Source organism: Elephas maximus, chromosome 20 (genome assembly GCF_024166365.1).
Source record: "Elephas maximus indicus isolate mEleMax1 chromosome 20, mEleMax1 primary haplotype, whole genome shotgun sequence".
NCBI lineage: Eukaryota > Metazoa > Chordata > Mammalia > Proboscidea > Elephantidae > Elephas > Elephas maximus.
In genome coordinates, this window is record NC_064838.1 from 29,140,681 (window position 1) to 29,164,098 (window position 23,418).

General features: G+C 40.7%; 1 protein-coding gene across 1 annotated transcript in view; it reads left to right on the forward strand.

Annotated features, from left to right (window-relative positions):
- The window catches only part of ITPR1 (inositol 1,4,5-trisphosphate receptor type 1), a 382,998-nt gene extending 380,216 nt beyond the window's left edge, over positions 1 to 2,782 (forward strand). Inside the window, exon 59 of the mRNA XM_049862511.1 lies at positions 2,279 to 2,782. Within this exon, the coding sequence (XP_049718468.1) occupies positions 2,279 to 2,365 (87 nt within the window). The 3' untranslated portion in view covers positions 2,366 to 2,782. The remainder of the gene's footprint in view (positions 1 to 2,278) is intronic.
- Positions 2,783 to 23,418: the final 20,636 nt, after the last annotated feature.

Sequence of the window (23,418 nt, forward strand, 5' to 3'; positions counted from 1 at the left end):
ATAGATTACCTGACATTGAAAAGTCAAGAAGTGCTAATTTATCAAACAAGAATAAAGATGGCACACATAAAAAGTCATCTCAGACACAAGTAGTTATTTAAAGCAAAATTACAGAAAAAAACAACTTAATGGCCAACTTGGATAGTTTGAAAGATCTCAGCAGTTTTAAATGGAACCAATGAATAAAGTATTCTTAGATAGAGGTTGAGCCCACCAAGATTTCTAAATCCATTAGAATGTTTGAGATTATGAAAATTTAGTTAAGTTTTATTAGATTCCCTCTGCTGGGGGGAAAAAAAAAACTAAGTATCTGAACATTCAAGCAATAACATGAATAAACTAGCGGCATTACAATCTCATTGCGAATTTATTCCACGGGTCACATTAGGTTTTCCCTTCTGAGCAGAATTTGTGAAGTATAATACAATGTATTATACAGTGTGTGGAAACCCTGGTAGTGTAGTGGCTAAGTGCTACAGCTGCTAACCAAGACGTTGCCAGTTCAAGTCCGCCAGGTGCTCCTTGGAAGCTCTATGGGGCAGGTCTACTCTGACCTATAGGATCGCTGTGAGTTGCAATCGACTTGACAGCAATGGGTTTAGTTTTGTCTTTGGTTTAATACAGTGTGTAATACGTCCTTTAAAGATTTGTCAGCCATCTAAGGAAACGTTAGAGGCTAGCTGGAATATCCCAGTTCAGTTCTTTACAAAAGCTTCACTGAAAGCTACCTTTCAGAAGTATTCACTCCTTGTATATCCTCTCATTTAAATTATAACTAAATTATAACTGTATAGCCTGTCATCTAAATTATAACTGAAAAAGGAGACTAGAAATAGTATTTTGATTTGAAAGGCTAACTGCTATGTTTTGAAAAAAAGAAAGTAACCACTTTAAAATCAAACGTAGGTAAGTTACTCCGGTTTCATGTTCTCTCAGGATAATTTGTATCAAAAATTAGTACCAGGAGAAACTGAGATTGAAATACCTACTATGTGGCAGACACTGTCCGAAGAAATTTACATACATTCTCAATTCTCCACCTATGAGACAGGAATTACCATCCTAATTACATGAAGAAATAGAGAAGTTAAGTAACATAAAACCATAAGGAAATTGGTCCATCTGATTCCAAAGCCTACCTTTTTTTTTTTTTTTTTTTTTTTCAGTACTCCACCCCAAGTCCACTTCTAGGAGTAGGACCATCTGTAGGCAACAATTTTATCTAATATGTATTTCATATAGTCTTTTATCTTAATTGACTTAAGTCCCCAGGCTCAAATGCAGAGATCTAGGCCTAACTGAGTTAAGAAAAATCTTAACACAGAGAACCTAAGTATGCCCTAAGATACCCAGAACAGAGCTAACCCAAAACCCACTGCCGTCAAGTTGATTCCGACTCATAGCGACCCTATAGGACAGAGTAGAACTGCCCCGTAGAGTTTCCAAGGAGCACCTGGCGGATTTGAACTGCTGACCTCTTGGTTAGCAGCTGTAGCACTTAACCGCTACACCACCATGGTTTCCAGAACAGAGCTAGTGCCCGTCAACATGAGAGATGATTTAGTTCAGCAGCCAAATGAATAGTCCCAACCTCTTGTTTTGGACTTTTAAAAACACTTTTTCATATGACCCAGTCTTAGGAAATGGTTTTTCCTGACCGTGAGTAATCCTCAGTGTCTGCTGGTGGCAAGAAATACTCACGACTGACTGCCAGAGTATCCTTTGTGGTCTTTAATCATGCTGGATCTCAGTGAGATGTGGGGACACTTCCCATCTTCCTAGATGTGCTATGTAAATTTTTGTCTCCAACTAACTACTCGAGAGTTGTCGGAGAGAGGAATCAGGACCGGCTGAAGTGTGGCACAGGCCCTCCCAAACCCAGGATTCTAAGCACACTGCTTTTCTTGATAGTAGGGCATGTCGTTACTTACTATCCTAAAAAGCCACCATTTTCTAATGAGTCTTTAAATCATTTGGAAATGGATTTTGTCAGCAATCAGAAATCCTGTGCTTTTACTGGTTTCTGTTTCTTTATGAAATAAGTAGCGAGCAACACTTCTGAATGTCACGTTGCATGACTAGGTCACAGAATTCCCCGTTCTGCCTAGGAAAATGCCCTTTTTTGAAGTTCTGTGTGCTTCATATAGTGACGGTACATTATTTGTAGAAAGTGGGTTTCAGTATAAACCATAACCACAGAGGTAAATCTATGGTTCAGTATATGATTTGACGTACAGGAAGTGTCTGGGTCTAATGAAGAAACTTTTTAACTTTCCAGATGACAGAACAAAGGAAGCAGAAACAGAGAATCGGTCTTCTAGGACATCCTCCTCACATGAATGTCAACCCACAGCAACCAGCATAAGTCAATGAAGTAAAGCAGTTGTATTTACCTTTTTTAATTATTATTAGCGTGGGTCTGGCTGATTAGTTCTGACTCACCCACTAAGGCTACAGTTACACTTAGTACATTTGTAAATACTCAGTTTTATACTGTATGTATATGATTGCTACTCCAAAGGTTTGGATATATGTATTGTCATTAGAATTGTTGGCACAATGAGATTTCATTCCTGCCACAAATACTGAAGATGCCTTTTTTGGAAGAACTAAAGAAAGCACCTGATTTGCACTTGAACCAGATTATAGATTTAATAAGTATATGACATGTATTTTGTATTTAAAACTAGAATAGCCAGTATTTATGTTTTTTTAATAAAACTGTGTAGTACGAATTACGCAATCCCAATATATTTGTAACTCCTGAGTATCCTAGAGGGAGTGCACACCTTTGAAGCTGGTGTGTTAATACTGTGTAATAAATGGCTAAATAGCAAATGATGCTGCTGCCAAAACTATATTAATAGCAAGTTTCAGGCCCCTGGGCATTTTGTACCATGTAGTAATTACCCTGTGTGATGCCTTTTCTCGTTGCTAGTGGCATTAGCGCCTCTGTCCCGTAGTGATAATGCTCCAAGTCTATCAACGGTTAAATCAGCATTCATTTTAGGAAAAGCAACTTTACTTTCAAAGAGACTTTGAAGCTTCTGGATTGATCATTGAAATGAATTATTTCTTTAAATAAGCGAGCCAAATTAGAGGCTCAGACTTTAGCTCGGGAAGAAGTTAATGAATTTTTTTAAAGGAAACTTTTTATGCAAAGCTCAGGATAAATGCATACCGCTGGCCAGTCATCGTCATCTCCTGGGTGAATTTTGGTATCATGCTGTAAAGAAATAATTAGTTTGATGGTTTCTAGATTAATTCAAACAGTAGAGTTTTTTTCCTTCATCAGACCCAACATGCTACATTAGCTAAGAACTATTAAAACTATATACGTCCCTATAAAGATGAACTTTCCCATTAGAACTCAGAGTTGAACACTGACATGTTATTCTTGTGAAAGAGCCACGTTTTGTTTTTTTTCTTCGTCACCTGATTTCTTTTCTTGATGGATGAACAGTGTGAGGGGAGGCTTTTATATCTGTTGCCTAGTTTTGTACATGAATCTCATTTTACAAGAGAATTTCTCTGCAAAAAAAAAAAAAAGTTTAAAAATGTACTGAAAGCAGAGTTCTGAAATGAGTACTTAAAGTTTGTAAATGCATACCTAAAAATAAATATTTAATAAATGATGCAGAATAATATTACACCATGACAGATTGCTGGTTTTTTGTTTAAATATTTCTTTGTGTCTTAACAGCTATTCCAATTATATATTGTCTTTAGGACCAATTTAAAATACAGCTGGTTTGGTTACCAGATTAATTCAGAAAATGCTTACCTGATTATAAAAGGGAGCCCTGGTGGTACGGTGGTTAAAAGTTCAGTGCTAACCAAAAGTCGGCAGTTGGAATCCACCAGCCTCTCCTTGGAAAACCTATGGGTCAGTTCTACTCTGCCCTTTAGGGTCACTATGAGTCAGAATTGACTCAACGGCACCAGGTTTGCTTTTTTAAATTATTATTATAAAAAAACAACCTGTTGTTGTTATGTCGGGGCTCTGATAACTCCAAGGATAACTACTAGTACAAATACTGGGTAATACAATATTCATTCATTCTTCTGGGTTAGTGACTGCCAGCCAGGCTGTCATGGACACCCTGGCATGCCATAATAAAGTCAGGAGGGTTCTGCTAAGACTCATGTCTCCTTATTCCTTCATCAGGGGATCTTTAACTTACCATCTGCAATACGGAAGTATTTCTTAACAGTTTAAGTTCGCTTTGGTTCATACACTGTGATCAGAGTCCTTCAGCAAGACATTCTAAAATGTTTTTACAAAGCTAACTCTTCTATCCAAATGTAGTTAAACTTGTTCCGTGCCCTTTTGACCGTGATTTTCTCTCTGTGCTTTTGGTAAAGAAGAATAATTACCACCCAGCATTGGGAACTAGGTCAGGATTAAATTCCATTTCAATGACTAGTTTTAAAACCAATGCTTCTACTTTATAAATTTGATAACTTCAAAACAAAAAGCAAGCTAATAATTTTCCAGCCAGTGCTGTGTAGTGCCACCAAATTTTTCCATAAAAAGGCAAGCCCAAGATAAATAGTTTTTATCTATAAACAAAATGGCAATCTATGTGAACTGCCACAGCACCCACTTCAGCCAGCAAGGACTTGCTCTTCTTCCCTTGGGTTTTCTCTTTGATCCCTTGAGCTGTCCAGTGCAATGTGGCACTGTGTGTGGTTTGTCTCCCAGCCTCATCCAGTTCATTGGAAGGCTCTGCATTGACATGTTCAGGTTGCAGCTCCTACAGGTTTGTCATGTTTCATTTGAACCCTGTCACTTAAGATATAAATCTTCATTCGATTTACCAGCTTCAGCAGAAGAGAAACTGAATTGGAATGCCACTCCACCCGACTTGTGATCGAGCCCACCCTGGGAGTTTAGGTGTGAACACTAAAGCTAGTACAACTGAAACATAAATTTTAAAGTTAAAACTGTTATGGCCTTTGATGTGTAATTGGGATTCTGCCTGCTTTTCCAGACCATATATTGCCTTTCCAACACCTCTATTTCAAGGATCAAGAGCTAAATCAAGTTACCTGCCCAGATGAAGAGTGTTATCAGGTTAAGTATCAGGTGTGGTAGTATGATGCTAACAAGCATGAAAGTCACTTTGGCTTTGTTCACTTAATTTTTAAACGATTGCTATGCTACCAATTCACATTACAAGCTTTTGCAAATTTCCTTAACTAAAGCATTTCTTAAATCAAAGGGTCTGGGAAATCCCATCCCTCTCTTCTAACGTATTTTAACCTTTTCTACCTTTACCCCCAAAATTGATTACTCCCCCCTACCCTCTGCAATAAAACTTCCACTTTTCACTTGCTCTGGTCCTAAAGTTCTAAGTGATATTCCACCCTGTTCAGTTTTGCTGAGAACTATATTTGTCTCTACCCACCCACCCCTCACACACATATACAAAACACAACTTATTTCTTTAATAATTAATTTCTTTGTTTGCTTCTAAGTTAGTGTTCCTTATTCATTGTTCTCCATTCAGCCTTTTTTTTTTTTTTAATTTGGTTGTACTTTGGTGTCTTTGTTATCTAGTGCTGTTATAACAGAAATACCACAAGTGGAATGGCTTTAAGAAACAGAAATTTATATCTTCTCACAGTTTAGGAGGCTACAAGTACGAATTCAGGGTGCCTGCTCTGGAGGAAGATCCTTCTGTCTTTTGAGCTTCTGTTCCTGGGTGATCTTCATGTGGCTTGGCATCTCTCGTTCCCCATCTCTGCTTCTTTCACTTGCTTAATTTCCTTTATATCTCAAAAGAGATTAACTCAAGATACACCCTACACTAATCCTGTCTTATTCATATAACAAAGATAACCCATTCCAAAATGGGATTATAACCACAGGCATAGAGGTTAAGATTTACACATATATTTTTAGGGGACATAATTCAAGCATAACATTCCACTCTTTGGCCTCCAAAAATTCATGTGCTTGCCACATCCAAAACAACTTCACCACATCACATCATTCCAAAAGTCTGAATTCAACTCCAAATCCAAAATCTCATCTTCTGAATCATCTAAATCAAATATGGGTGAGACTTGAGGTGTATTCCGTCCTGGGGCAAAATTCCTCTTCATTTGTGAACCTGTGAAATCGAGAATACAAGTTATCTGTTTCCAAAGTACAATGGTAGAACAGGCACAAGTTAGACATTTCCAGTACAAATGGGAGAAATTGGAGGGAAAGAAGGGATAACAGGTACCAAGCAAGTCCAAAACCCAGTGGAACAAATTACATTAGCTCTCAAGGCTTGAAAATAATCCTCTCTTCTTAAGACCATCTGAGCAAGGCCCCACCCTCCAGACTCTGGGTTTGGCCATGCCGTCTGGGTTCTGGATGGACGCCCCTTAGCCTGGGCTTCAGCTCTGCCTTCCAGGCCCACTGGGACAGCAGCTCTGCTCCCTTGGCTGTTGGCGGCCCCATTCTCCTAGTCCATCTGAGTGGCAACCCTACCACTTCAGCCCCAGCAGGACCCATTCTTCTGCCCCCTGGGCATGGAAGCCCTGCCCCCTCAGCTTTGGGTAGCAACTCCACCCCCTGGCAACCTTAACAGCAGCCTCACACTCCAGAACGGAGTTGGTGAAGATCCGACTCTGAAACCTAGGAGGCTGTGGCCCCACCCTTTGAGATCCAGGACACGGTGGCCTCAACAGAAGTAAATTTCTAGCAACATTCTGTTGCTGGCACCTATGTATTCTCTATCTATACCTTTCCTCACTTACTTCTGAGCCCTCACCAGAACTGCCTTTGACATTCATAATTCTACCAATGGTTTCTTCAAGGCAATCTAGGCTTTTACTATTAAAAAAAAAAAAGCACCTTAAAACTCTTCCAGCCTCTACCCATTTCCCAATTCCAAAACCACTTCCACATAGTAGGTATTTGTTAGAGCAGCACCCCCACTTCTCGGTACCAAATTCTATATTAGTTATCTAGTTAGTTATCTAGTACTGCTATAATAGAAATACTACAAGTGGATGGCTTTAACAAACAGAAATTTATTTTCTCACAGTTTAGGAGGATAAAAGGCTTTCTCTGTTGGTTCTGGAGGAACGTCCTTGTCTCGTCTGAGCTTCTTCTGCTCCTGGGCTTTCTTCATGTACTGGCATCTCTCTTTCCCTATCTCTGCTGCTTCTACTGGCTTGTTTAATCTCCTTTATATCTCAAAAGAGATTAACTCAAAATACATCGTACACTAATCCTGCCCATTAACACAACAAAGATAACCCATTCCCAAATGGGATTATAATCATAGACATGTTGCTGTTGTTGTTAAGTGCTCTGGAGTTGGTTCCTGACTCCTAGCGATAGAACAAAACACTTCTTGGTCCAGAGTCATCCTCACAATCGTTGCTTCGTTTGAGCCCATTGTTCCAGCAGCTGTCAATCGATGTCCTTAAGGGTCTTCCTCTTTTTCACTAGCCCTCTATATTACCAAGCATAATGTCCTTCTCCAGGGACTGGTCCCTTCTGATAACATATCCAAAGTACATGAGATGAAATGAAGGCTCGCCATCCTCCCTTCTGAGGAGCATTCTAGCTGTACTTCTTCCAAGACAGATTTGTTCGTTCTTCTGGCAATCCACGGTATATTCAATATTCTTTGCCAACACCGTAGTTCAGATGCAGCAATTCTTCTTCTGTCTTCCCTTACTCACTGTCCAGCTTTCGTATGCATATGACGGGATTGAAAGTACCATAGCTTGGGTCAGATGCACCCTAGTCCTCAAAGTGACATCTTTGCTTTTTAAGACTTTAAAGAGGTCTTTTGCAGTAGATTTGCCCAATGTAATACGGTACACAGTATATCATTTGACTTTTTGACTGCTGCTTCCACGGGCGTTGCTTGTGGATCCAAGTAAAATGAAATCCTTGACAGCCTCAAACTTTTCTCTGTTTATCATGATGTTGCTTAGTGGTCCAGTTGCGAGGGTTTTTGTTTTTTGTTGAGGTATTATAATCCATACTGAATGCTGTAGGATTTGATCTTCATCAGTGAGTGCTTCAAGTCCTGTTCACTTTCAGCAAGCAAGGTTGTGTCATCTGTATAACGTAGGTTGTTAACGAGTCTTCCTCCAATCCTGATTCCCTGTTCTACTTCATATAGTCCAGCTTCTCGTATTATTTGCTCAGCATACAGACTGAATAGGTATGGTGAAGGGATACAGCCCTGACGCACACCTTTCCTGATTTTAAACCATGCAGTATCCCCCTGCTCTGTTCGAATGAATGCCTCTTATTCTATGTACAGATTCCCTAAGAACACAATTAAGTGTTCTGAAATTCCCATTCTTTGCAATATTACCCATAATTTGTTATGATCTACATAGTCAAATGCCTTTGCATAGTCAGTAAAACACGGGTGAACATCTTTCTGGTATTCTCTGCTTTTACCCAAGATCCATATGACATCAGCAATGATATCCCTCATCCCTCATCCTCTTCTGAATTTGGCGTGACTTTCTAACAGTTCCCTTGTTGATGTACTGTGGCAACCATTTTTGAATGATCTTCAGAAACATTTTACTTGCGTGTGATATTAATGATATGTTTGATAATTTCCATGTTCTGTTGGATCACGTTTCTTTGGAATAGGCACAAATATGGATCTCTTCCAGTAGGTTGGCCAGGTAACTATCTTCCAAATTTCTTGGTATAGACGAATGAGCACATCCATCCATTTACTGAAACATCTCAGTTGGTATTCCACCAATTCCTGGAGCCTTGTTTTTCTCCAATGCCTTCAGTGCAGTTTAGATTTCTTTCTTCAGTACCATTGGTTCTTCATTATATGATACCTTCTCAAATGGTTGCATGTCAACCAGTTCTTTTTGGTACAGTGACTTTTTGTATTGTTTTGATGCTCCCATCTTCTTTTGATGCTTCCACCTTCTTTTGATGCTCACATCTTCTTTTGACGCTTCCTCTATTGTTCAATATTTTGCCCATAGAATTCTTCACTGTTGCAACTTTAGGCTGGAATTTTTCTTCAGTTCTTTCAGGTTGAGAAATGCCAAGTGTTCTTCCCTTTTGGTTTTTGAACTCCAGGTTTTTACATATGCCATTATAATACTTTACTTTGTCTTCTTGAGCCACCCTTTGAAATCTCTTCATCTCTTTTCATCATTTCTTCCATTTGCTTTAGCTACTCTATGTTCAAGAGCAAGTTTCAGAGTCTCTTCTGACATCCATTTTGGTCTTTTCTTTCTTTCCTGTCTTTTTAATGACCTTTTGCTTGCTTCATTTGTGATGTCCTTGATGTCATCCCACAACTTGTCTGATCTTTGGTCATTAGTGTTCAGTGTGTCAAATCTATTCTTGAGATGGTCTCTAAATTCAGGTGAGATATAATCAAGGTTGTACTTTGGCTTTCGTGGACTTGTTTTAATTTTCTTCAGCTTCAATCTGAACTTGCATATGAGCAACTGATGGTCTGTTCCACAGTCAGCCCTGTCTTTGTTCTGACTGATGATATTGAGCTTCTCCATTGTCTCTTTCCACAGATGTAGTTAATTTGATTCCTGTGTATTCTATCTGATGAGGTCCACATGTACAGTTGCTGTTCCTGTTGTTAAAAAAAAAGATATTTCCAATGAATAAGTTGTTGGGCTTGCAAAATTCTATCGTGCAATCTCCGGCATCATTTCTACCAGGGAGGCCATATTTCCCAAATACTAATTCTTCTTTGTTTCCAACTTTTGAATTCCAATCAGCAGTAATTATCAATGCATTTTGATTGCATGTTTGATCATTTCAGACTGCAGAAGTTGGTAAAAATCTTCAGTTTCTTCATCTTTGACATTAGTGGTTGGTGTGTAAATTTGAGTAATAGTTGTATTAACTGGTCTTCCTTGTAGGCATATGGATATTATTTTATCATTGACAGCATTGTAGTTCAGGATAGATTTTGAAATGTTCTTTTTGATAATGAATGAGACACCATTTGTCTTCAATTTGTCATTCCCAGCATAATAGACTGCATGTTTGTCCTATTTAAAATGGCCATACCTGTCCGTTTCAGCTCACTAATGCCTAGGATATCTATCTTCAAGTGTTCTATTTCATTTTTGACAGCTTCCAATTTTCCTAGGTTCATACTTCATACATTCCATGTTCTGATTATTAATGGATGTTAGTAGTTGTTTCTTCTCATTTTGAGTTGTGCCACATCAGCAAATGAAGGTTTTGAAAGTTTGACTCTATCCACGTCATTAAGGTCAACTCTACTTTGAGGAGCAGCTCTTCACCAGTCATCTTTTGAGTGCCTTCCAGCCTGAGGGGCTCATCTCCCAGCACCGTATCAGACAATGTTCCAAAGCTATTCATGAGATTTTCCCTGGCCAATTTTTTCAAGAAGTAGACCGCTCGGTCCTTCTTCCTAGACTGTCTTAGTCTAGAAACTCCGCTGAAAGCTGTCTACCATCGGTGACCCTACTGGTATTTGAAATACTAGTGGCATAGCTTCCAGCTTCAGAGCAACATGCAAGCTACCACAGTACAACAAACTGACAGATGAGTGGTGGACCACAGGCATAGAGGTTAGGAATTACAGCACATACTTTGAGGCGAAAATAATTCAGTCTATAACATTTGTGAAAATGGATTGCTTGATTTTGCTCCTGTAAAAACTGCTTTTTCATCCTGCTTAAATAGCATTTCCTAACAAATTAAAGGAGCCCTGGTGGTGCAAAGGTTAACGCTTACCAAAATGTTGGATGTTCAAACACACCAAGCAGCTCCTCGGGAGAAAGATCTCGCAATCTACTCCCATAAAGGTTACAGCGTAAAAAAACCCTATGGTGCAGCTCTACTCTGTAACATGGGTCGCCATGAGTCAGAATTGACTCAACAGCACCCAACAACAACAACATAAATTATAAACCAAGCACACTTTATTTGTGGAGGCTAACCAACAACTCAGCCTTTGCAAATTAAACAAAGCTTTACCATGTGCTACTGGGAAAGTTATCAAGAGCTTCACAGTAAACTAAGGAATTAACTTGTTAAAAAAGTCAGTTCCAGAGATCTGTATCCTCCTACCTTGGATGGTTTGGATAAAGCATTACTGGGAAACAGCCTAAAAGTTTCTGGCAGTTCTTTCAAGGCTAATCAGGAGACCATTCACCTGACTTCTGGGCTACATAGAGGGAAAGTTGGCCCTTCAAAAATATTAAACATAAAAGAACATAATTACATTCTTATAGATGTTGAGTTGGTTTTTTACTAAGACAGTGTCTATAGATTTTGAAAATCAAAATGTGGGCTTGATAGAAGATTAAACTGCATGACAATGAAAATTACATTAACATAAAACAAGATACAAAAAATGAAGGACTCCAAGTGAAAGCTCTTGAGATAATATGCCGTATCTACCAAACCATCCAACAGGAGTGAAACTTATTTTCAAGATAAGAGATTGCACCCTAAAGAGGTAAAGTAACTTACCCAAGGACTCAGCTCTGGCCAGAATAAACAAAGGTCTCCTGACTTAGCCAAATACAGAAAGAGCTCTTCCCACTCAACCATACTTTCTCTCTTCCTTGATGGGGTTCCAGAATCTGACCAGTAATCAGTTTCCCATAACAGTTCTTGCTTTTACAGAAAGTTCTTATACAGAATTTTTTTTTTTGTCGACATGTGGAACAATACAAATTGATAAGCTCTTTATATATTGTCTTTCATAAGAGAATCTACAAATTAGAAAGTGTTGAATATGAATATTTTGTCTAGACTGAAAATTTTGTGGCAAAGATAAGAAGCACATGAATCTCTATCTTCTACAACTACAGATCTCTGTATAAGTACCTCTTACTTAACTGCATTTTGCAAAAGGAGAATCATTTCTCCAAAACTCATCAATATGGCTTCCTCCAGACGAAAATATTCAGGCATATACTGGTATCCGATCCTATCACAGAAATCCATGTTCATTAGCAAACTCTGCTTCACTCTTGTTTGTTATACTGATAATTTGTTAGCAATCAACTAGAATGTTGGAAAACCCCCTTAAAGATTTCGATTTTACAGAAAGTACCCAAAATTCCACTAGTTTTGCATCACAAAGTAGTGGTTAAAGTAAAGTTTTGAGTAAAATGCCATGTGTGTGGTTTTTGTGGGTGGCTGCAGCTCAAAATGACTATTCGGCCTCATCAGTTATCTGCCAGGAGACAGCCATGATGGCAATTATAAATTAAGACAATTATGGTCATCATAACCAACATTTTTCCATCTTTGATATTATATGCTATGTTTATCTACTCTTAAAACCTAAAGGCCAATTCAGAAGCCTAACTTCCCTTCGAGTGTGAACCCAAAAATCTACAAAATGATTCTTTAAATGATAAAAAGGTGGACAGCTGGTAGGTTTTTACATTTGTTTCTCCTCAATGTTTATGGATTCTGTTGGTACTGTAAACTCGTTGGGCAAAACAACTCTCTACCTTACTGGGGTACTACATTTAAAAAAAAAAATTACCAAAAAGAAACTTAAAATACTTTAAGGTCATGACAAACCAGTGTGAAAGAGAGAATCCTAACACCTAGAAGTGAAACTGCATCATCCACCCAGCCTGGAAAGAAAAAAGAAAGCTAAAAACCACTGTAGAATAAGAATGCAGAGTTTGAGAAAACCCCTAAGGTGAATTCTGAACAACAACAACAACAAAAAGAGTCCCACAACATAAGAAGTGCATACTGTATGCAAGAACCACTGGTGGAAAGAATTAGCCTGCGTTTTTTAAATCGCCTCTCAAAAGATGGTTGGTCCCCCATGTAAAGAACACGACATTTTAAAAAGCCAGGAATTTAACCTGTTCATTCCTGAGTTTAAGCAAATTATTTACTCCTTTTTCACGTACTTCTTACCCATAGCAATCTCATTAGGATAGTTGAAGCCTTAGCAGAAGCTTTCTGTAAAAGTTATCAGGAGGAAAACCAAGATTTGGTATGAAGCTGGGACAAGGAGACCTGAACCACACCAGGCATTCTGAGTATTAATGTATGTCAGAGCTCACAATGTGGCAGCATGCTGGAATGGAAAGAACATGGACCTCAAAGTTGATAATTCTTAATACCAGTTCTATGACTTGAATGCTATGACTTTGAGGAAGTTTATTTAATTAATTTTAATTTTTAATTCCCCCCATCTAAAGAGTGAAGAAAGAGCCCTGGTTGCACAATGGTTAAGTAGTTGGCTGTTAACCAAAAGGTTGGCAGTTCTAATCCAACCATTGGCTCTTGGGAGAAAGACCTGGAGATCTGTTCCTGTAGGAAACCCTTTTGGGCAGTTCTATCCTGTCACATGGGATGGCTATGAGCCCAAATCGACTCAATGGCACCTAACAACAAAGAGTGAAGATACTACCACTTGGAATTTTGGGTGGTAATGAGTATTAGGAAAAACAATATATCCCAAGTGTCTAGTATAAGAGAAGCCATACATTTCCCATTTCTTTGAAACATACTCATTTCCTTTCATATATATATATCCACAATCTCAACAAAACTGTATGGCCAAAACTTTTTTCTGTTCCTCCTAAATGTATCTGATGTTATTACATTGGGATCCTAAATCTGCATGTCTGAATTTGACATGTTTGGATCTGATCCAGAGTCATTTGACTTTTATATGTAACATCCCAATTATGTTTTAACTATCAGTTTGAACTGAATTCATCAAGATAGAAATCTATCATTACAGTTCATGACTTCCATATCATCTTATTTGTGATTAATGTTCAATTCAAATATCTGACTTCATTTCTTCCAAAATTTTTATGGAAAAAAAATTTTTTTTAATCTTAGAGATCATAATATATTCCCTTAGTTTATGAAGTGCTTTCACCTACATTCCCATTTAAACCTCCCAACCCCATTAAGTAGATATTACCCCTGACATCTGAATAGCCCTAAATTGCATGGCCATTCATTTAACATTCAACTACAAACTCTTGACCATATCTCATGTTAAGAGTAGAAAGCCCAAGACCCTCCTAATATTTTCAAGGATCTTAAAGACAGTGCTTTTAAACCTTCTAATGAACACTTTTACTTTTTAATCCTTGATTGCAACCCAATCCTATGGCCCTTGTCACCATCTCCCCTGTCTCTTATCTGCTTCACCCCTAGTGTGGACACAATCTTCTCTCCTTTCTGTCCCCTAAGCACCATTAGCATCTGGGTGTTGTCAACAGCAGTCTTTACTTAAGGAAGATTACAACAAATAGGAGACTATTTAGAATTGAGGATGGGACATCAAAGCCACCACCTCCTCCTTCAATGCCTTGTGGTTAAGTGCCATCGAGTCAATTCTGACTCATAGTGACCCTAAGACAGAGGTCCCCAGGCTGCAGAAAATTCCACGGCTTCAAGCAGATTACTGGGCACACCCCATAGCTTTACATTAGAATCCTGCTTCCTTTGCTTGGCACACCCCTTAACTTTACATTAAAATCCTGGTTCCCCTCTCCTTAACTGCTACCCTAAAACTAGAAGAAATTGGTGGAAACCAGTTTAGGTGCCATGTTGACATTCATGATAACCTTTTACACCTCATACATAGTAACTCCCCCACCTCTGGGTGAAGTTTAACCGCCATTTTCTGAACACACGATGTGTGAAGTTATATGTAAACCCCATTGTACCTGCATAGTATGATTAAGAATGTTGCTGATGTAACTTGCACGAACTTCCTACTTGTAAACTCCTTAAAAGTAACCTTCCCCCTTGCCCTCACTGAGCAGTCTTGGCAGCAGCAGCCCTGTCTCCTTTCCTTGTGCAACAAAATAAAGGTACCTTTCTACTCTCCCACCTTGGTCTCTCGTTTATTGGCTGAGACGAGTCACACTGAGCAGAGCCTCGGGTTTCTACCTGGCAACAACCCCATGCGACAGAGTAGAACTGCCCCATAAGGTTTTCTTGGCTGTAATCTTTACAGGCACAGATTGTCAGGTCTTTTCTCCCACAGAACGGCAGGTGGCTTTGAACTGCCAACCTTTCGATTAGCATCCAAGTGCTTTGAGTCAACAGGGCTTATTCTCTGCCATATAGAGAGACATTTCTCTTCTCATCCCTAGCCTACTGCTGGGGCCTGCTTTCTCTCTCACCACTCCTGCCCAAACAAAAGCAAAATAAAGACAAACACACAAAAAAACTTATCTCCAGCTTCAAGTAAAAATTAAAAATTCTTGTTGCTTTATCATGCAGAGCAGTTTTAACCCCCAGGTCCCAACCATTCCCATCAATATTAGCCCTTTACTTTTGCCAAATGTCTTAGTTATCTAGTGCTGTTATAGCAGAAGTACCAAAAGTGGATGGCTTTAACAAACAAAAATTTGTTCTCTCGCAGTCTAGGAAGCTAGAAGTCTGAATTCAGGGCACCAGCTACAGGGAAAGGCTTTCTCTCTCTGTTGGTTCTGGAGGAAGGTCCTTGTCATTAATCTTACCCTGGTCTAGGAGTTTCTCAGGGCAGGGACCCTGGGTCCAAAGGATATGCTCCGCTCCTGGTGTTTCTTTCTTGGCGGTATGAGGTCCCTGTCCTCTCTGCTTGCTTCACTTTTTTATATTTAAAGAGAGATTGAGACAAGATACAACCTAATCCTGTAGCTTGAGTGCTGCCTCATTAACATAACTGCCTCTAATCCTGCCTCATTAACATCATAGAGGTTAGGATTTATAACACACAGGATAATCACATAGGATCATCACAGAGTGGTAGATAACCACAGAATACTGGGTATCATGGCCTAGCCAAATTGATATACATTTTTGGGGAACACAGTTTAATCCACAGCACCAAACATAAAGACCATAATCCTACTGTTCTTAGCTACCAATTCAAAGAGCAACCAGCTTTTACAATAGCACTTTTCTCTCTCATACATCCTTATAGAAGAAGAAATCAGCTTACAAAGTTGAAATAATTTGACCAAACCAAAGCATCAGACCTGGAATTCAAAGCCACATCATCTGATTCCATATCTTATGTATGTTCTGCTCTATCCCTTCGGTTCACTCTGCTAGGTGTGATCCCACTAGTAAGGTCTTGCCTTCTCCTCTGCCCTCCTCACCTGTTTTGGGAAGATCAGTTAAGTATCAGGTAAGACTGCTAAGAGATGCAAAGTAAGAGTTCTTAAAAGGGCTGCAACTGGTTCGTTGCCATATTGTCAGTACCTAGCACAGCTCCTGCCACAAAATAGGAGGCTCAGTATAGTCAAAAAGGTTCCCAGGTGGAGCAAATGGTTTGTGCTAGACTACTAACCGAAAGGTTGGCAGTTTAAACCCACCCAGCAGCATTACTTCTGTAAAGATTATAGGGCAATGTCTTTTTATTATTGTGTAAGGTATTAGGTATTCATTGTAGGATTTGGACTCAATTATTTCTTCATTTCTTAAATAGGATAAGCAATGCCTATATCAAAGTGATATAAAAAAATTAGATAAGAAGAGTTAAAGTGAAAGCATTTTATAAATGAATCAATGCTCCTCAACATTTACATATATGTATCATTACCAACCACCACCTGTCAGTTTGTCATACTGTAGTGGCTTGTGTGCTGCTCTAATTTGGAAACTATGCCACCAGTATTTGAAATACCAGCAGGGTCACCCATGATGGGCAGGTTTCAGTGGAGCTTCCAGACTAAGACAGGCTAGGAAGAAAGGTCTGGCAATCTACTGCCAAAATTAGCCAACAAAAACCCTATCAATAAAACAGGATATTGTCGGATAGAGTGCTGGAACATGAGCCCCCTAGGTTGGAAGGCACTCAAAATACACTGGTCACAACAGTGGCCTCAGGCATACCAATAATCGTGAAGATGGTGCAGGACTGAGCAACATTTCATTCTTTTGTACATGGGGTCACCATGAGTTAGAGCCAGCTGAACCATCACCTACTTCATGGTGCCGAAATAAGTCTAATGGCTTATTTTTAACCATCAAGGGTTCTCTATTACTACTTAATTTCCTACATTTTGGAATTTATTTTTATTTCATAGAAGCACAGGATAAACCCAAATTTACCTTTCCATTTCTAAAATTTAAAACCCTTGTCATCCAATATCAATTTTATGACCAGATTCTCAAATACTGGCTAGGTGTTAAATTTAAATTCTTGATATCTCTCTGTTAAAGTAAGAAATAATCAGTTTTGGCTAAGAGTCACATTACCATTGTAAGATTTAATTATTTCACTTGAAACAGAAAGAAAAAATAACAAAAATGTTAAAGGAAACTAGTATTTCTCAATGAAACATTATAAATATCCAGGATTTCTATCACAGTAGAAGGCATTAACTTTTCAGGAAGAGTGTTTATTCTAAAAACTAGAGAAAACAATAGGTCATAAATGTCTTGAGGTGGAAAAGCATATAATAAATATTCAGTACAGTAAAATGATAAAATGAATATAGTATATGTAAATGTTAAATATAAACAGTACATGCTCAATAAATGTTTATTATAGTTATTCAGCAATAAACCTGTAATCTTTATAGGACCAGGTTGCCACATCTTTCTCCCCCCAACCTTTCAGGTAGCAGCCAAGCACTCATCCGCTGTGCTACCAGGGCTCCTATTCAACAATAACTCTGTTGAATAATACATGTTAAACTTAAATAATGATACCAAGGGCAACTAGCTCTTTTAAGCCCATTCCAAGAACCCGGAACATTAGCAGACAAACTCTACAACAACTGTTTAAAATATTAGTAACTTGAAGAAGAATCACCATTAAATGAAAGGTCAAAAACTGGAATTCTGCATATGCTTTCAATAATTTTTTTAATATTATTAAATTAATATTATTAAACCAATAGAACTGCACCAGTGAGCAGTTCTATTAACCCTGTACATCCAGTGGAGTATCTGCGGAAAATGACACCTATGGCAAACACTGAAATTGTGCCTCTGTCCAAACATCTGAAGCCCTACTTTTAAATGACTTTACCACAATATCAGCTCAAAAATACAAGTCAAGCTTGTTAATATTTTAATTAACACATTAGCATGCTTGAGGAAGGATGTTGGGCCTTACTGGGTTAATAGAAACTGCTCAGTGGTGTACATGCCAAGGGTCACTGCAATGTCCTAGATAGGCCACTGTGAAAAGTATGGACAAACCACTGACTTTACCAAGCATCTGCTAGTTAACCAAGGGGGTCAGAATCAATCGGCTATTTGTACATTCGCTGCAAGGCTTCACATACACTGCACAGTCACTGTATACTTACAAAGAGCTAGTCATATCCTGGCAAAACGTGTTGTATGATAAACAGACCATAAACAGAAGCTATCACTGGCACTCGGGCAAAATCCAGCTGGGTTTCTTTATCCCTAATCCCAGTTTCAGCTGCAGGTTTTTTCCAGAAGGAACAGTAGTTTGATTTACACAACACTCTGTATAAATCAGGGCGTGGTCATCCTTCTTCAAGTAATATTACGAATGGATTTTCCCTTGAACTCTTGTAGCAACAAAATCTTAAAGTGGTTACTGGTAGGAAAAGGTGAGATTAAGGTCAAAATACATGACTACAAAAAAATAAATTAACAGCTCTTAAGGATCAATGTAGAGAGCAATGTCGAGAAAAAAAAAAAAGGCGGCACAGAAGACGAATTTTTTCAAGCTTTCTACATAGAGACACAGTAGTAAAAAGTAGTTAATGAAAATCTGGTTTTGCCAGCTCGACTATTAAATACTGACAATTTTATCCCAGGTTATTCCAGTACACTAATAACTAATAACAGATCAATCATGTTTCCTTCTTGGTCGTTAGAATAACAGGACTAAATTTAAGAGTGAACTTAGAAAAATCAATGCAATGTTTCACCTTTCTAAAACAGTACTAACTAGAGTGGAATAATAGAGATTTGGAAAAGTTAAGCATGACAAGCCGTTTCTAAGGAAGTAACAAATGGGACTGAGCATAATAAATTAATAACCGCGTTCCCTCTCCCTGGCCAGCGGGCAGAGTGGATATCAACCTCTGCTCTGCGGGCGTGCATATCCGGCTAGCCCGCTGTGTCTGCATTCCCCTAGACATCCTGGCTGCTCTGAACCGGGCAACTGGACAGAAAAGCCCTTTGCACTGCCCGGAGCCTGTAACTTGTGTTATGAGCCTACTCTGTGCCAGGGAAGAGGCCCTGGGTGGCACAAATGTTAAGCTCTTGGTTGCTAAGTGAAAGGTTGGCAGTTCAAACCCACCCACGGTGCCTTAGAAGAAAGGCCTGGCAATCTACTTCTAAAAGGTCACAGCCATGAAAATCCTGCGGAGCACAGTTCTACTCTGCACACATGCAGTCGCCAGGAGTTGGATTTAAGAGGGCAACCGGTGGTGGTGTCATCTTTTAATTACGTTCAAAGCAGGTTCTACACCCTGAGGGGAAACTAAGGCCCAAGCTCACACAGATAGCGAGCCCAAGCCAGGGCCCTGGCACAGAACCACCATGGAACTTTCTTAGGCTTTCCTGAGGCCAAGGGTGTGACCTGGGCACTCTGCTCACTCACTAGGCAGGGAGGGATTGTGACGGCACTCCCTTTTCATCTGGGCCTCTCTCGGTCCCCAAGCCCCCTAGAAGAAGAGGAAACTGAGACCAAGGCCGGGTGACCTGCCAAAGGTCACAGAGCCGCCGGCCAAGGACAGAGAGGGGCCTGGAAGCCTGGCCTTTGAGATTCTCAAAGCCCTGCGCAGCGCCACTGGGGGCTGGCCCGCCCTGGGATGGCGCAGCCTTGGAGGGGCCGGGCCGGCGCTGGCCGCTCCCGGATCATTTTCCCGTCAGCAGCCTCTGACAGGGGAAAGCGGCGACCCGCCCGGCAGCCCCGCCCGCCACCAGCTGCAGGGCAACACGCCAGGCATATGCTGCCTGTTCCCAAGCACTCTCGCCCGCCTCAGCAACTTCCCTCCTCTGCCTTCACCCCTTGGCCACCTCCGCCCTCGCCCCAGCCCCACTGTGCGCCTGCGCGCCACGGCCTGCGGCCGGGGTGGGGGGTGGAGAGCTGGCGGAGGGGAAGCGCCCCAGGGCTGGCTGCTCACGTGGGTCTCCACCTGGCCCGGCCGCTGCCAGTGGCGAGGCGGGGCCTCGTGTTCGCCACGCCCCGCTGTGCCCGGCCCGCAGGAGTGCTGGTGCTCTCCCCACCCTGGCCGGCCCGCGGAGCTCGCCGGGTGCCGTGTGCGCGTGCGCGCGGTCGAGGTTAGGCCAGGAGGTGGGATGCGGTTAAGGCCACTGACCCGGCAAGCACTAGGGGGGGCACGGCGAGGGTGTCTGCCGGCCTGGGTGGAGGAGGGGGCGTTTCCCCCGAAAAGGAAGGAAGTGGCTGCCCTGGGTGGCACACACTGCCCATTTGGTGTGTTGAGGGGGAAGTCAGAAAGAATAACCCTAGATTTCTTATTTTTATGGCTAAATGCAAATCCCTCGAGCTCCCCTAACTGTCGTGATGTCAGGAACATAGGTAATTGCTTTCGCCACAGCCCTCCGCTTCTGTTGCACACACTGCAGTACTAATAGGTGATCATCTCTGAGCTGCTGCCGTGGGCCGGGTCGCCCGTCTTCCAGCTGGAGTGACAGACTTAGCTTGACTGTCTCCCCTGAGCTCACCCCGCAGGCCAGTGCCGGGCAAGGCACGATTAGAACACTCAGTGGTATTTGACTTCTTCGATTAACTTAACTCAATCGTGGATATTCCTGTGCAGCTTTCTGGTGAGTGGTTTTATGAAAAAAAAAAAAAAATACAGCTATACTATACTTTGCTATGTTCAAAATTCAAAATATGTACCTTAGGTCAGTTATATATATTCCAGTACCATGGGTCCCTCAATAAGCTACCCATCCCTGGAGAACAGGAAGTTTTTTGTTGTTATTGACGTTTGTTTTTAAACATTACTTTTGAGCTGTCCTGATGGCCTGTGGAAAGATGGGCATTCCTGGTGCAGGACTTAGATGAGTATGTATCCCACGGTTATCACATTTGGCAGCATTTAGTTTTGCTCGATGATGAGTTCCGGTGGACAGTTTTTGAGGTTGACAGAAAAAAAAGCAGTTGTGGTGGAGAGAATTCAGACTCATGGCAACCCCATGTGGTCAGAGTAGAACTGTGCTCCATAAAGCCTTCAATGACTGGTTTTTTGGGAAGTAGATTGCCAGGCCTTTCTTCTGAGGCACCTCTGGGTGGACTTGAACCTCCAGCCTTTCAGTTAGCAGCTGAGCACGTTAACCCTTTACACCACCTAGGGATTCCTCATACGTTTACATTGTTGTTGTTAGGTGCCTTCGAATGGATTTCGACCCATTATGACCCATGTGACAGAGTAGAACTGCTCCATAAGGTTTCTTGATAAAAAAAAAAAAAAAAATTTTTTTTTTTTTTTTAGGGTTTCTTGCTTAAAAAAATATATATATACCTGGGTGCAAATACCATGGGGAAGTACTCCAGACCTGCTACTCTACCCCTAAATTTCAAATTTCACCCAGAATTGCTGCTACTCCTGTTTTTCCCTCTGTTTTCTCCTGTGGTAGGTAATTATACTGAAGATTATTGTCAGAAGGCAGTAAGAAGGACGGAGGAGTAGGGAGCAATGAGAATTGAACAAGTAACCAAAAACCTTTACTGAATTAGCATCTTAAAGTTCTCATCCTCTTTCCCACCCTCACTCACAAAGGTTTTAAAACTCGGTGACTGTTCAGTGATTGATCTGATTCATATCTTGTGTGTGTGTGTGTGTGTGTGTGTGTGCGTGTGTGTGTGTGTGCCTTAAGTGAAAGTTTACAAATCAAGTCAGTCTCATATAAAAATTTATATACAATTTGCTATGTACTCCTAGTTGCTCTCCCCATAATGAGACAGCACACTCCTCCTCTCCACCCTGTATTCCCATGTCCATTCAGACAGCTTTTGTCCCCCTCTGCCTTCTCATCTTCCCTCCAGACAGGAGCTGCCCACATAGTCTCATGTGTCTAGTTGAGCCAAGAAACTCACTCCTCTCCAGTATCATTTTCTATTTTATACTCTAGTACAGTCCCTGTCTGAAGAGTTGGTTTTGGGAATGGCTCTAGTCGGGCTAACAGAAGGTCTAGGGATCATGACCTCCGGGGTCCTTCTTGTCTCAGTCAGACCACCAGGTCTGGTCTTTTTATGAGAATTTGAGGCCTGTATTTGATTCATATCTTTGTTCATAATGTTTGAAGGAATATTAATTTAGGCTTTGTATGGCCTCAATTGAGATTTTGGCAGAATAGAAGTATTGGAAATGGGGCAGGAGTAGTGTCAGGTATCAAGGAAAGGAGGAAAAGGTCATGTTTAGAGGAGATAACAGCGAGAGCTCACAGAGAGAATGAAGATAAAAAAATAGAGTGGTTGGCAGATCTGCCAGTTTATTCCATGCACTTATAGTAATGGCAAGCTTCATTCTGGAACCTGAGGATTTGCGTATTGCTTATGGTAACCAAAATCTTTACCGGTTCCTCATTTGGAGGTTTATTTTATGGTTAAACAGGACCTGAGAGTTCCCAGCAATAAAATAGGAAGGGCATAGGGAGGGGTCGATAGTTTGGTGCCAAAAAGTCTGGGGTCAAGTGGATCTCAGTTCCCATTGTTTTAGTGTCTCCACCCTCTCCCCCACCACACTGAAATTCAAAGACTACCATGCTGGAGTAACTGGCTAGAGCCAGGTACAAGGACTCTGCCTGAACTTGGCAGTTGTTGCTGCAATTTCTGGTGTGGATACAGGCAGTAAGGGTCCAAGTGCTGTGTCTAATTTAGACCCACAAATGAAAGGCACCAGATAATTTACTGGATTAGGAGCTCCTTAACGTAGAGTCTCTGTTCACCTGGCATAGACCATGTCCATATAGCCAGCCCTTTGTATCCTTGGGTTCTGCATCCACAGATTCAACCAACGTCGGTATCAAAAATATTTGGGGCGGGGAGGGGGTGGAGGGGAGGATATTACATTGTTGCCAACGTGTACTATGTAGTTAGGCCTATTATGGTTGCATCTGTACTGAACATGTACAGACTTTTTTTCTTGCCGTTATTCCCTAAGCAATACAGTGTAACAGCTATTTACATAGCATTTACATTGTATTAGGTATTGGAAGGTATCCAGAGATGATTTAAAGAATACAAGAGGATGTGCCTGGGTTATATGCAAATACTATGCCGTTATATGTAAGGAACTTGAGTATCCGAGGTTTTTGGTATCCGAGTGGGGTCCTGGAACCGGTCCCCTGCGGATACTGAGAAACAACTGTACTTCCCAGTTCCCAGTTGCCATTAAGTTGATTCCAACTCATGGCAGCCTCATGTGTGTCAGAGTACAACCATTGTGCTCCATAGGGTTTTCAATGGCTGATTTTTGGGAAGTAGATCACCAGGCCCTTCTTCCTAGTTC